Source organism: Arachis stenosperma, chromosome 9 (assembly GCF_014773155.1).
Source record: "Arachis stenosperma cultivar V10309 chromosome 9, arast.V10309.gnm1.PFL2, whole genome shotgun sequence".
In the NCBI taxonomy this organism is placed as follows: domain Eukaryota; kingdom Viridiplantae; phylum Streptophyta; class Magnoliopsida; order Fabales; family Fabaceae; genus Arachis; species Arachis stenosperma.
In genome coordinates, this window is record NC_080385.1 from 110,542,310 (window position 1) to 110,558,036 (window position 15,727).

At 33.6% G+C, this 15,727-nt stretch overlaps 1 protein-coding gene across 1 annotated transcript; it reads left to right on the forward strand.

The window, feature by feature from the left end:
* The first annotated feature begins 7,527 nt into the window (after positions 1–7,527).
* On the forward strand, positions 7,528–12,388 carry LOC130949810 (ABC transporter G family member 11-like). The gene is made up of 10 exons (XM_057878435.1): positions 7,528–7,881; positions 8,534–8,823; positions 9,359–9,530; positions 9,640–9,762; positions 10,336–10,464; positions 10,551–10,745; positions 10,988–11,074; positions 11,172–11,444; positions 11,844–11,951; positions 12,062–12,388. The coding sequence occupies exons 1-10, from the start codon at positions 7,528–7,530 to the stop codon at positions 12,386–12,388; spliced, it is 2,058 nt and encodes a 685-aa protein (XP_057734418.1).
* The last annotated feature ends 3,339 nt before the right edge of the window (positions 12,389–15,727 follow it).

Sequence of the window (15,727 nt, forward strand, 5' to 3'; positions counted from 1 at the left end):
AAGCAAAATGAAGGTGGAGGTGGCTGGTCACTTGGCTGGCCATGGGAGTTATAAGGTGCTTAGTCACCAAATTTAATGATAAAATAGCATTAAAGAGATAATTAATAAAACTAGATGCATTAGATCACAAGTAATTACACTCCTACAGTAAATATATGAGCTACTAGTATAAATGATACTAGTAACATGATTATCTCAGAGATAAAAGATCTATGATGAAGCGTTAGCATAGATAAGCTCATCCGTGAGTGTCGGCATTAGTCCACGTCGGTAGATTTTGGGCCCGGTTATAATATTATCAAACTTATCTTTAGTTTAACTAAAGCGGGTAAAATAATAATATAATAATAATAATATATTATTATTTTTTCTCTCGAGGTTCGGGTCTGGCTCATCAAACTGAGTCTAACCACAGAGATCAGAATTTCAAAATTCATAGCCAAAATGGATCAAAAACTCAACTTTTTGCGGCTTAGTCGACGTGCCTACTTAGCTCAGTAGAGTTGCTTGCTTGAGGTGCTTGCTTGATGATACAATGCCTATGCAGTAGAGGCCTGCTTCACTGCATTTTTGAAAAAATTCCATTTCTTTAGAAAAAAAGTCCTGATTCACCGAAAACTAGACCGTTATACTCTATCCTCCTTAAAAAAAATTTTGCCCTCAAAATTTCAATTACTTTTAAATAGATGCAAATAGTTTGCTTTCATCTTATCCTCCAGCTTCCACGTGTGTTCTTCTTCCCCATTTTGTCCCTATGCTACCTTTATTGGAGGAACTATCTTGCTTCTTAGTTGTTTGTTACTCTTTTCCACAATCTTAACGAATGATGCTTGGTATGTCAAGTTATTTCGTAACTATATTGTCTCCTATTGTAAGACATGGCTCTCGTTAGAATTATATTTTTTAAGTTGTGAAATATAAAAAATATCGTGAATGTTTGACAAGTAAGGGGAAGGGTTATTTGATACGCTCCTAGACTGACTCTTCAATGTATTTGGAAGGATTCTACATATTGGGAGTTAAGTTTCTTGGTCTTAAGGGCTCAATTTACTTCGGCAGTAGCGGTTAATTTCAAGAAAACATGGTCACCTTCACTAAACTCTAAGGGTCTACGTCTATTATCGATATAACTCTTTTGTCAGTTCTGAGCTGTTTAAATCTTTTCACAGATCTTTCTAATCTGACTGGTAATTTCTTACACCAAGTCTGAACCCAGAACATGAGTTTTCCCTCTATCAAACCAGCACAATAGTAACTGACATCTCCTTCTGCAAAGAGCTTCATCCGGTACCACTCTAATACTCTACTGATAACTATTGTCATAAGAAAATTCAACCAATGGTAGATATTTGTCCCAACTTCCTTGGTGCTCCATTACACAGGACCTTAGCATATCCTCTAACGTTTGGATTTTTTGTTCTGATTGTCCATCTGTTTAAGAATGATACACCATACTTATATGCAATTCTGTTTTGAATGCTTTCTAAAAAGCTCCCCAAAATCTGGAAGTAAACCTTGGATCTTGGTCTATGACAATAAATGAAGGTACTCCATGCAACCTTACTATCTCCTGGATGTATATCCATGAAAGCCTATCTAAAGTATAATCAACTTAAATTGGAAGAAAATGTCCCGATTTTGTTAATCTGTCCACAATCACCCATATAGCATTGTGTCCAGCTGATGTTCTTGGCAATCTAGTGACAAACTCCATCATAATCTCTGCCCACTTCCACTGCGGTATCTCCAGGGGTTTTAGGGTTCCTGAAGCTTTCTGATGTTACATATTTTTCTTCTTACAGGTTACTGGTGCGAATTTTTGGAATATTCACAACTGAATCGACAAGTGCACCAGTCATCTGAGTAATACCTTAGGTGAGTGACGGTCGATTCCACGAGGATTGATGGACTGAGCAATAATGGTCGAATGACTCACTTAGTTAGGCAAGAAAAAGTGATGTTTTGGGGTTCAAAAGCATTAAACAGTAAATTAAAGAGTAGAAAATGCAAGTAATGAGAATGGTGTAAAATTTAGTGAGAGAAACAGTTAAGGTATCAGAGATGTTTACTTTTTCAGATTAAGTTTTCTTACCAATTATTTTAATCATGCAAGATTCATTTCATGACAAACTATAATTGACCAAACCCTCATCTCTTAGTGATTTAGTCTCCTCTAATCTTCATCAATCGCCAATCTCTTGGTCACTTGATTTCGATTAGAGGGTTAAGTTCAAATCTAATTTATGGCCACAGAAACCCTAATTACCCAAAGCTAAACGGATTATATGTCACATATCCAAATTAGTTTAAGTAATTAGCAATTTAGGAGGAATTTACTTTCAAGCTGTGTTCAGGTGAGAGACCTCTCCCAAGGGTCACAAGAACGCATCTAGAATAAGGTTCATACTCTCGTTCTACCTAGATTCATAAAATTAAGAACAAAAGTAATCCTTGAAATTAAACTAATACATAAATTAACATAAAAGAACAATAGTCTTAATCCACAGAAATAGACAGAGCTCCTAACCTTAACCAAAGAGGTTTAGTGGCTCATGACTTATAGAGAAAACAAGGATTCTGAAAAGTGAGGAAGAGAGAAGATCCCCCTCCGGGAAGCATTGGCCCTAAGGGTTGAATCCTTTCCCTTTTATATCTAACATACTTTGATTTGAAACTAAAATAAAATATTGAATTCTAAATCTAAAAGATTTTGTTTGTAAATAAAAATTACAAAAAATAAAAGATAAAATAATAATTAAAAGCTAAATCTAGCTAAAGATGCTCTTTTGGGTGAGGTTGACCCGTAATACTAGCATTGGTTCTGTCCTTTCTGGGAGCTAAACACCAGGCTCGGAGTTTAGTGCCATATTTGGTAGTGATTCTAGAAGAAAAGTATAAACTATTATATATTTTTAGAAAGCTCTGAAAGTTGGATTTCTAACGCCATTAAAACCGCGTCAATTGGACTTTTGTAACTCAAGTTATACTCGTGAATGAAAAGAGGTCAGGTTTGACAACCTCCACTTTCTTCTTTTGTTTTTACACAAAATTCTGCCAAATTTGTTCAAATTTTACCTGAAATAATAAAAACACCAAAATAACTCAAAGTAGCATCCAAATAGGATTTTAACACTAAAATATAATTAAACTTACTAAATTTTAACTAAATTTAACTAGAAAATAGTCTGAAAAAGGGTATAAGATGTCCAGGGATTATAGGGTTCTTGAAGATTTCTGATATTACATGTTTATCTTCTTAGAGGTTATGCACTTTGAAGCATAAGCAGCTACATCCTTCATCAAAATCAGCCACCAAATCATCTGCTTCAGGTCTTGGTACATCTTGGTTATTCTAGGATGCATAGAAAATCTATTTTGATGAACTTCTGTTAAGATCTTCTATTTTTAATTCTCATAATTGGATACATAGATTCTATCCTTGTATCTCCATAGTCCATCTTTGTCTTGGTATAAATCTTCTGGTTTCTCTGTCTTCATTCATGCCAATAGAGTTGACATCTCCGAGTCTTGCACTTGCACTGGCCAGATAACAGCTTTGAAATCAGGTGTTACGTGCAATTATGTATTTGTGCCATATGAACTCTATGTGGAGTCTCTATCATGGCCAATTTCAAGTTTTCAAACTCTGTAAGCAACTCTTTCTCATTTATCATCATCCAAGTAATGCTCAAGTTCTTCTTGCTTAGGGCATCCACCACTACATTTGCTTTTCTAGGATGATACCTTAGCTTAAACTCAAAATCCTTCAAAAACTCCATCTATTTTTGCTGCCTCATGTTGAGGTACTTCTTATCAAAGATATACTGTAGACTCTTATGATCAGAGGAAACTTTAAATTGAGCACCATACAAGTAGTGTCTCCATATCTTGAGAGCAAAAATCACTGTAGCCAATTCTAAAATATGCGTCGAATAATTTCTTTCATGAGTTTTTAGCTGTCATAAAGCGTAAGCCACTACATTCTATCTTTCATCAGTATGCATCCTAATCCCTTGAAGGAATCGTCATAGTACAAACAAACAAACAACTTTTATATCTGCCTTACTAAGATCTACAAGATAACCATTGCTTGCTTCAAATCACAATCCTCATGGGATGGACCCTGACTCACTCAGGTTTTACTTGGACGACGCAGTGCACTTGCTGGTTCAGTTGTGCGAAGTGTGGGAATCCATGCACTAGTCATGTATTTTTAAAGAATGCGTACGCGGCTTTTAACACACAACACAAGAATTCTCTTCTGTCTGGGGTATCTCGCGTACACAAGCAGGGTGCCACATACGTGGACGCCCAAATTTCAACTCATGCGTACGTGGGACAGGGCATGCATACGCATGACTGCTGTTTTGCTAAAAAATAATTTTTCTTCATTTTTAAGGGTTCTTTAGCTTTCTAAACTTCTTTAACTTCTATTTAGGGCTCTTAGCTAGTAATTAGAACCTATGGCTAGTAAAGATGAGTTAGTGATTTAATTTGGAAATTTTCTGTTATGAGTTTAGAAGATGGAGACTTAGGTTTCTAAAGTACTGTGGATGCACTCGTTGGGTAAATTGGCAGAGTACTATATTTGTGATGAATTTGAGAACTTGAGAGTTGATGATGGTTATTGATGAACTGGAAAATTTGAAAGGAATGATGAACTTGTTGGATATTGCTAGTGTGCCAGGTACTATATCATTAGGGTGATAGTGTGTAGGACACTATATCCATGGAATAAATTATTATGATCTATTGTGTTGGTAAGTCACTATGCGCCTCGAGCAACTATGGTAGTTAATTTTGCTTGTCGAGGTCGTGGTGCCAATGTAAAGACGGTGGTTAATCCCTCTTACATTGAGATATGAAGGTTGACGTAGTATCCCACTCGCATAACCTTCCATGCCGCGCGCAAGAGTGTGCCAGGCACTATATCCTTGTGTGAAGCATGCAAATGTGCTGGGCACCATATCCACGGGTCTACAGTGTGCAGGGCACCATATCCCTGGGTGCACAATAGTGTGCAGGGTACTATATCCCTGGCGTGGCAGAAAGGCTACATCCGAAAGGATGTGTTGGGTTGGCATTTATGGACTGACAACTGATATCACAAGTCAATAAGACAGGCATTCATCATATGCATCTTCTATATGTTTGTTTGCTTTGCCTAACTTCTATTATACCTAAATGAATCATATGCCTACTTGCTATTTGTTCTACTTGTTGTATATGTACTTTACTTGTGCTTTACTTGTTTGCATTACTTGTGCTTTCTACTGGGATTGAGGAAGCTCAGTAGGCGGTGGCGAGGGGATCGCATGGAGATTAGGCTGGCAAAGGCTGTGGGACAGCAGTGTTTGTGTTAGTTAGAAATTCCTTCAAATTATCTTGTTTATGGTTTAAGTTATATAATTCCTTAAGCTTGAATACTTGTATCGATGTGAAGTTTTAGAATTATTTTTGGCATCCTGGAACCTTATATCTTATCTATTGGGCACTGTTACCATACTGAGAACCTCTGGTTCTCATACCATATGTTGTTATTTTTCAGATGCAGGTCGCAACCCACTTTGGTGAATTTGCGGAATGGTGACGGAGTGGAGGATCACTTCTATCTTTTATATTCTGTTTATTTTGATGTAGTTTCTCTCACCTATATATATATATATATATATATATATATATAACTTTTTTGCCTTAGAGGCATATGCTTTAAACTTTGAGAGATAGGAAGTAAGCTTTTTATGAAACTCTGTTTTATCAGGTTTAAACTAGTCGGCCTAAACTATATATATATATATATATATATATATATATATATATATATATATATATATATATATATATATATATATATATATTCTACCTTGTCCTTTTTGTGCTAACGCGTTTTAGTTATCGTGTGTGAACGCTTCGCGCTTTGTATCTCTATTCCACGTGTCTTCAATTCTTTATTCCTTTCATTGGGTTTCTAGTATTATTATTTTCTTCTATATATATGTTATTGTACGAGCTTTAAAACTTTTGTGACACTTTGTTATCCTTCGCTTTACGGCTAGAGGTAATACTTAGGATGATACGGTGTTGCGGAGGGAAATAGAAAGAAAACAGATATAAAATAAACCTAAAACGTTTCAGAAAGGAACACAAAAAGGCAAGGGCAAATTTGGAAAAAGAAAAAAAAAGTCCCTTCACATTAAATGTCATCATGGCGCCTAGGGGGAACAAACCTCCGATATAAAAAGCAACAGACAACCAAGAAACGGCCAGGCGTTTCCCGAACCCCTGACCTCGACTGAGAAATCCGAACGATGCGCTCCTTGCCCATCTACGAAATGGCCAGGTACCCCCCAAACCCTGACTTCAACCAAGGAACCCGGACGATGCACTCCTCGCCAAGCTACGCAACGAAGACCAAAAGCTCCTTCAGCGATGGGCCCTGACCTCCTTCGCGCTCCAATCCGATCATATAATCCCTAACTAACGTTCAAAATCAAATATTCCTTTTATCTTAATCGATAAGATAAGATAACTATCTCGAGCTATATAAAAGGAAGTTAAATGGTCCCTCAGGTACGTTCACGATCCTAATTCATACATATACCTTTCAGATCCATTCTGACTTAGACGTTGGAGTGTCTTTGCAGATATCACCCCCATTGTTCCAATCAGACAACCCGACAACCACCTCGACTCACAAGTCTTCGATCTATCTCACTACACGTATCAGAGACTTCTAGTACATATTCCATCATAAACTTAAAAGGGGATAATGGATAGATCATATCATTAAATGAATCTACCAACACGAAGCTGAAAGCCATAAATTTCACCCACCAACTCACAAAATAAAGGTCATCATCATCTTGATCTATTCAGAATCAGATTGGAGGGAATTAAATGAGATTTTTAAAAAGAATGAGCTGATCAGTTGTACAGGCTAGGGGGAGTATTAACTAGTTTGACCTTATCAATAACTACTACTACTACTACTACATCATCATCATCATCCTCCTCATCAATGCATAGTAATCAATTATTACAGCATAATAATATTGGTAAGCTTATTTTTTATAATGCTACTCTACAATATATGATCATACATGACTTTTTTACTTTATACGTTTGCATAAATGAAAAAAAAAAAAAACATTATCAAAATAAAAGTGAGAATCTCGATTCTCATATTATATATTGTATATACTCCTTTTCTTCTTCCTGATTCATTAATTCATGCCACGGGCTAAAGTCTATAGGCTCCTTTTGCATGTCATAGAAGGTTCCCTTGAATAATAATCCTTTACCTTAGTCAAAAACATGACAAATCTCATGCATCACACATTCCCCATTTCACCATTCACACTTTTTCTCAATTATTATTATTCCCCGTCGTACTATTTCCGCATTCATTTGCCATTTATAAATCACTGCATTGCATGTCTTTTCACAGCCAATCCATAACCTTTTCCCTTTCAGAACACTAGAAGTAGACATATATACAAGGTAGCTAGGATGATGAAGCATGCGGCTATGGAGATAGAATCAAGTGAGAAGGGTTCTTTGGGGCCAGGGTTGAGCCCTCTGAGTGAGACTCTTTGGAGAGAAAAGACAAACACAGAGCTCATTGGAGACGTCTCGGCCAGGCTGACATGGAAGGACTTAACTGTGACTGTCACACTCAGCACGGCGGGTGAGACGCAGAATGTTCTAGAAGGTCTAACTGGCTACGCTGAGCCGGGGACCTTCACTGCTCTCATGGGGCCGTCTGGTTCTGGAAAATCTACCCTTCTTGATGCCTTGTCCGGTCGCCTCGCCGCCAATGCCTTCCTCTCTGGAACCGTTCTTCTCAATGGTCGCAAAGCCAATCTCTCTTTTGGCACTGCTGTAAGTAGTTTCACTATTTCTTTAGTTGAATAGGGAAGCCTAAGTTAAAAGATGCTGTTTTGCTTCAGTATTCTTGCACCAAGTGATTTGTTTGCTTTACATTTTCTATGTTTATGTTTTGAAGATTTCCTAAAGAAATAGGAGAAAACAATAGAAAACTTTTTTTCTCATTCTTTTATAAATTATAGAAATAAAAAAGCAAATAAAATATATCCTTGTTTTTTTTTATAAAAGTTGTGTAGTAATTTTTTCATTCTTTTGTTATTTGAAATATGATACTATTATTCCTTATAATTAGACATATTGATAAATAGAGAAACAGAACGAGTACATGTCTGGTTTGATAGAAACTAATTTCATAGCTTTGGATTTTCTCAAGTTAAAACGTAATAAATTTAAAACTCTCTTAAGAAAGTCTCCCTGAATCCCTAAACAGTGGCATGAACCACAAACTAAGATTCTGAGTTTGATATGAGTCTATACTGTCTTTTATATTTTCATGCTGTTATAAATTATTAATTAGTTAAGTATCATTACACAGAGGTTCCAATCATAAATATATGTAAGTTTTTAGTGATGTAATGTGATAATGTATAGTTGAACTAGATAGTGTAAGAAATGTTATGAAGGTATAATTTTGGTTAAAATGCAGGCTTATGTGACACAAGATGACAACTTGATTGGGACACTAACAGTGAGAGAGACGATTTCATACTCTGCTCAGTTGCGGCTACCGACCAAGATGGCGCCGTCGGATAAGGAAGCACTTGTTGAGAGCACCATAGTGGCAATGGGGCTTCAGGATTGTGCAGACACTGTGATTGGGAACTGGCACTTGCGAGGAATAAGTGGTGGAGAAAAGAGAAGGGTTAGCATTGCCTTGGAGATCTTGATGAGGCCTAGATTGCTCTTCCTTGATGAACCTACAAGTGGACTTGACAGGTTCACATACCCTTGGTTTTACTTCTTGTTGGGATCCAATTGTGCTTGTTTTCATGCCTAATATTGGGTTTCTAAATTTGTCAAAGAAATTACTAAATAGTCAACATTTGATTTAAGAGATACAAAAACTAATAAATGTTTTAAAAAGTAAGTTTGTTCGGTTCAATACCAAATTAAAAGACAACAGAAAATTGGCTTATTATATGAATTTTATAGATAAAGTTTACCTTCATTTTAACCGTCTAATCAAATAGACAGTTTAGAATTATATTTTAGTGAATACTGATTTAATACATGGTAAGTGTACCTTTCTTAAGGGAAGGTCTATTCCTCCAAATTCAAGGAGAAACAATTTAATGTCTTCAGTCAAATAAGTCATTTATAGTTTCTACCTACTTTCGTGTGAGTGATTAATTAGGTGTCAGATTCGTATTTATATTGTAGGTAAGTAACATTACGTGATCCAGTTGATGTATTATGAAATACAATTGTTCAAATCATGCTTCCTTAATGGGAATTTTGTGTTTTGTGGCAGTGCATCAGCTTTCTTTGTGACTCAAACATTACGTGCCTTGGCAAGGGATGGAAGAACCGTGATAGCTTCTATTCATCAACCTAGCAGTGAAGTTTTCGAACTATTTGATCAATTGTACTTGCTTTCTGGGGGTAAAACTGTCTATTTTGGCCACGCTTCTGCAGCATACGAGGCAATAAACTTAAGCTCTGCCTCAGTATCCACTCTTGTATTTTTAACTCTTTTTTTTCCTAATAAGTTTTTTGCTAATAATAATAATAATAAAATAAGTATATCTGCAGTTCTTTGCACAAGCTGGATTTCCATGCCCTGCTTTGAGGAACCCATCAGATCACTTCCTTAGGTGCATCAATTCTGACTTTGACAAAGTCAAGGCCACTCTTAAAGGCTCCATGAAACTTAGGGTATTCATTCACTTTATTTACACCATAGGATTGGTAGACTAAAAGATACTGAAAGTACCTTTTAATACGTTTTTTTTTAATTAGTTAAATGTGTATAATAATAAAATCAGGATGATAAATAGTTTGATATCTCATCTCTTGTCAAAAAGTTTTAAGAATAACAAAGTACTTTATATATATATATATATATATATATATATATATATATATATATATATATATATATATCATAAAGATATATTTTTGGAATAAAATTTTTTATCATCTATATTAAGTGTACACAAAAAATCAATCAACAAATTAGCTATTCTTATAAATATATATTGAGATACAATATACATATGAAAGATAAGTTAAACAATAATTAATTTGATGACTAATTTTTAGTATGGATATAGCATTTTTGAACTGCTCCAAATCTCCATTTCATTTAGAGGCACTCATCAGATCTTTCACCTTTTGTGTTACCTTTAATTTTTCTTATTATAAAACTCATCATAATAATTTTCTTTAAATGAGACGTGTTATTTGTACATACTTTTATTTTATGCATTAACAAATGTGAACAATCAGTTTGAGGCAAGTGATGATCCCCTTGATAAGATAACTACTGCTGAAGCTATCAGAACTCTCAATGAGTACTACCGAACTTCTCAGGATTCTTATGCTGCAATACAGAAAGTGGACGACATATCCAAAGTTGTAAGTTATAGTTTCTGTGATTCAAGATATGTAGTTGAAATTCATCAAACTTTGCATTCTCTAACTATACATAATATGTGGTTCAGAAGGGGACCGTGCTCGATGCCGGAGGAAGTCAGGCTAGTTTCTTCATGCAGTCATACACTTTAACCAAGCGCTCGTTGATTAACATGTCAAGAGATTTTGGTTACTACTGGCTTAGGCTTGTAATCTACATTGTGGTCACTATCTGCATTGGAACCATTTATTTGAACATCGGCACAAGCTACGACTCAATTCTGGTATTTGCGTTTCAAAAATGTTATATGCACGTCAAAAATCAACCATCATGATACAAGTGTTGTTTAACTTATTTTCAACCTGTATTTTTCAATATATATTTTATAAAGATGACTGATTTGGTAATTGATTTTTTGTGTATCCTAGCATGATTATTGTCATTTAGTATTTGTGAGTCATACGCTCCATTTTCTTTGATCTGTTATTTTTGGTTGATGCGTTTTGTATGTTGTTTGGGGCACAGGCAAGGGGCTCATGTGCATCTTTTGTGTTTGGTTTTGTAACCTTCATGTCAATTGGTGGATTCCCGTCGTTTGTTGAAGACATGAAGGTAATTAATTAATTCAATTTAATTCCATTTCTTCCCTATGATATCCTAATGCCTTAATATGAGTGAGTGATCATTATCTGTGTGCTTTTAATTGCAGGTTTTCCAAAGGGAGAGGCTTAATGGCCACTATGGCGTGACAGCATTTGTGATCAGCAACACATTATCCGCTATGCCATTCCTGATGCTAATCACCTTTCTCTCCGCTACCATTTGTTACTTCATGGTTCGCCTGCATCCCGGCTTTTCACATTATGTGTTCTTTGTCTTGTGCCTTTTTGCTAGCGTTATGGTGGTAGAAAGCTTAATGATGGCCATTGCTAGTGTTGTCCCCAACTTCCTCATGGGTATCATAACTGGAGCAGGGATTCAGGTATATATACTCTAAAGAGTAATATTAAGGATCCATCTTTTTTGCGGTCTCATATCAGCTAACTATTTTAAAATTATTTAGTTTATTTAAATTATAAATGTAAACTTTAAAGTTGACTAATGTTGGCTAATTAAAAGTTGATTCTCTATATTTTCTCGCTCGGTAAATCCAAAACAATGCTCTTTTTTCTTTTCATTACAAAATTCCAACACTGTATTTCATTGTTTTGTAATCTTAGTTTTCCTCTTAATTTACACTGCGTTCTCCTATTCATACTCTTTTATTTTACGTCACTTATAAATATTTGAGTGTTGTGTGTAACAACACTATAAGTTTTGGCATATTGTTAATGTTACTAATAATATTTCTTCCTGTTTTCTTTAATTTTTTAAATATCAGGGTATATTCATGTTAGTCTCTGGCTTCTTTAGGCTCCCACATGATATCCCAAAGCCATTTTGGCGCTATCCAATGTCATATATAAGTTTCCATTTTTGGTCACTACAGGTACAACTACCTAGCATTAGTACAAATCATTGTTAGTTGATCATAATTAAATGAATTTGTGGTGCTTCTATGGTTCAATTTGAGGACGAAAACAATGAACTTATTTTCAGGGACAATACCAAAATGATCTGAGGGGCTTGCTATTCGACAACCAATCGCCTGACCTTCCCAAAATACCGGGCGAATACATCCTGGAGAACGTTTTCCAAATCAATGTGAACCGGTCGAAGTGGATCGACCTAGGCGTGATCTTCAGCATGATTCTCGTGTACCGCATCATCTTCTTTGTGATGATTAAGGTGAATGAGGATGTCACTCCTTGGGTCAGAGGTTATGTAGCAAGAAGGAGAATGCAGAACAAGAATATTGCTCCTGATGCTCTCACTCAATCTCCATCACTGAGAGCATATGTTAATAGGGACACTCGTAGGAGGTAGAGAGTAGAGAAGAATTTGCCTATGTTTGGTGAAAATTAATGAAGAGAAAATGATGATATCATAGTTTGAATCAACAGCAAAAATAACTCTTACCTATCACGACATAATATTGGCTTTTGTGATGTGGTTATTTATTTATTTATTTGTTCTAAGTGATCTGGTTATTTGTTATTAGGGTGAAGAATATTTTTTACTTTAAATTTGTCAAAAAATTTTAAATATTTTTAAATTTTATTTATTATATGTTACTAATTTTATAATAAAAATATATTACATATTATTTTCTTATTGTAATAGAAGTCAAATATTTTTTTAAAAATTTAAAAAGTTCTCATTTCATTTTTCTCCTTTTTTTATCTCTCATTTCTTCACCTATTCTATTTTTTAATATGATGTTCTCTAATTACAATTAAAATAAAAATAAAAATATAATAATATTATATTACTAATTTAATAATCAAAATGTGTCACATGATATTGTGTTATTAAAATTGAGATCAAACATTTTTTTTTCAAAATTAATAAACTCCCTTCTTTCATCCTCTTAATTATCTACTTATCTCTCCTTTTTCTATTTTTCTCTATCCTTCCCACTCTATACATGACTTATAGTTTATATTTTATATTACTAATTTGACAAACAAAAATGTATTACGAACTATTCTTTCCTTACAATTAAAAAAAAAAATTCTCTTCAAAATTAATAAGCTTGATTTCTCCTCTTTTTTATCTTTCCCTTTCTTTCTTATCTCATTTTTTTATATCTTTCTACATTTCTAATCTATAAAAAATAAAATTAATAAAATAATATAATTTAAATAAATTCATAAAATTATAAAAAATTAATTAAATTTATAATTAAATATAATAAAAAATGACCCCTAAATATTATTTGCATAAGAATATATTATTATTATATGCATACTTTTTAAATTTTTTTATTTAATTTTAAATTTTTACCGTTTATCTATCTAATATATATTTTTATTTTTTTTTAAATATTTTACATATAATTTGGATAGAATACTAATGTTGTAATTAATAATTAAAATCCAAATTCAATCGTTTAAAAAAATTTATTTTGAGTTAATTTTATAAATATTAATATAAATCTTTTATACTAGTATCTAATTATACTTTCATATATAAAGAGAAAAAATATTATTTTTAAATAATAAATATGAAAATTAATTATTTTTATTTACACAACTGACTTAATACCTAATCATATGTAAAAGTATACACATTGAATTCTTTCAAGTTATAGATAATGAATATTAAATAAAAGTATACACATTGAATTCTTTTAAGTTTTAGATAATGAATGTTAAAATTAATTATTAGTAAAAAATTAAACTCTTTAATATGAAAATAATAACTAAAAAGTTTATTATTTTATTTTTTTATCTGCGTGCGGAGACCTTAATCTTCTTAGCCGACAAAAACTTTTGTCTTCTATGATCTTTTTGTAAAAATTGTTTGCATTTTATAAATTTTTTCTGCTATAATCTATAATGTCAAGACAAAAGCTAACAAAATTTCAAAAAATTTATATTCTCGTAATGTTATTACAGATAAAAACATTAATTTTATTTATTTTAATTTTATTCCAAAATTTTTTGTTTATATCAAATATATGATATTCTTAACAAACTAATTTTTTCAGCAAATTTAAAACTAATTCAACAATTTCATAATAACAAACTCCAATGCAAGTAATCTGACACAGTTCTATTAGTAGTTGCAAGTTTGAAACCGCCAATCAATTGGCCTCCAAATCACTTATTTACATAAATATTTCAACAACAATACAACATAACTTTAATTTTTTTTCCACAATCACACTGCGATTAAACATTGAGGCATATTTAATAAACTTCTTGTAATTTTTTACTTTCTTTGACTATAAACTTACTTAGTAGATACCACCTGTTTTATGTTGGCAAATTATAACAGCATCCTTGAATATATTGAATACTCTAAACTTGTTAAAAAAATTATAATAAGTATAGTTTAATGGCCAATAGTAGAAAAATATATTTAATATAAATCGAAAATTTTTAAAATAAAATTAAAACAAAATAAAATTTAAAGATGTTTTTAAAACTTTTGACAAATTTCAAATATAAAAAATATACTTTATGCTTTCTTTCTTTGTTTTTTACGATATTTTCTAACCCAATAGATCAAAAACTAATCTGTCGTGAATCAGAGTTTTATTTACAGATTTACTGCTAACTAATAAATTATAATTATAACAACTATACTAGGTGTACACTAAAATCAACTATCAAAATTAATTCTTAATATAAAATATATATTAAAATATTGATATATATTAAAAATAAATTGAATAATACACATATAATCTATATATAAAACAGATTGAAATAATGCATAAATCCATCTTTGGGAGCCTTACTTTTTCATTTCAATTCCGTTAGGAAATCAAGAGGGGTTCAACCAACTCCTGCCAACTCCTATTGGACTGGACCCCAAAATTCATTTCACCATACTAGCAATAAGAAACATCCCAATTTACCAGTGAACCAAATTAACCCTAGCTACCCCCCCCCTTTCACTATTTCACTTTAGCATCATCCAAAAATATCCAACAACAGCGCCTGCCAACCAAGTTCATCGGAAGCCTTTCTCATCCGCCGTCAACTGCTGCAGCGCCTCCACCCATCCATATACGAGCAACAGCCCCCGACGGACGCTCTCCCCAGATCGCCGCAATGCCCCAATTTCAGTCCACATGATACTAACCGCGTTCGTCAGAACTTCGACCCAGACCGCCGCAACGCTGTCGTGCCGCCCACGTGCGAGTAACTAAGGGGGTCTGATTCTCGCCCATAGTGCGCCACTGCTGCTGCATGTCGTTGTTGCAGCGCCATTGACGCTGGTTCCCTGCTCTACTCCGACGAACGCCGCATCGGACTCCTCCTGCTCACGCCTTGAAGCCTCACCTGGCAGTACTAATCGGTTAGAATATATTCATTGGTGTTACTCGATTGATTTTGGTATGAGTAAATTAGTTGTAAGTAGATTTTGTATCAGATCATATACATATAATGACATAATCATATACAATGAATTTTGATTTGTTGGATGTTGCTGCTGTCTAAGATTATAGGTTTGATTGAAGGAAATGAAATGGGTTTTCTTTGAAACTAGTTCTTTTATTTTACTGAGACAGAAAAAATGGCGGAAACACAGAGTTCTGAACCCGCTGGTTTTTCCTTTGGACGGTTTTCAAATTTATTGGGGATAGTTGTAATTAGTTAACTCTACTTATACATGTTCAATTGGATTGTATGTTGTATGTCAATCACAATT

Coding starts and splice junctions, on each gene's coding strand:
- LOC130949810 (XM_057878435.1), top strand. CDS start 7,528: ATGGAGATAGAATCAAGTGAGAAGGGTTCTTTGGGGCCAGGGTTGAGC. Junction 10,746..10,987: donor CAAGCTACGACTCAATTCTG/GTATTTGCGTTT, acceptor TTTGGGGCACAG/GCAAGGGGCTCATGTGCATC. Junction 11,952..12,061: donor TCCATTTTTGGTCACTACAG/GTACAACTACCT, acceptor ACTTATTTTCAG/GGACAATACCAAAATGATCT.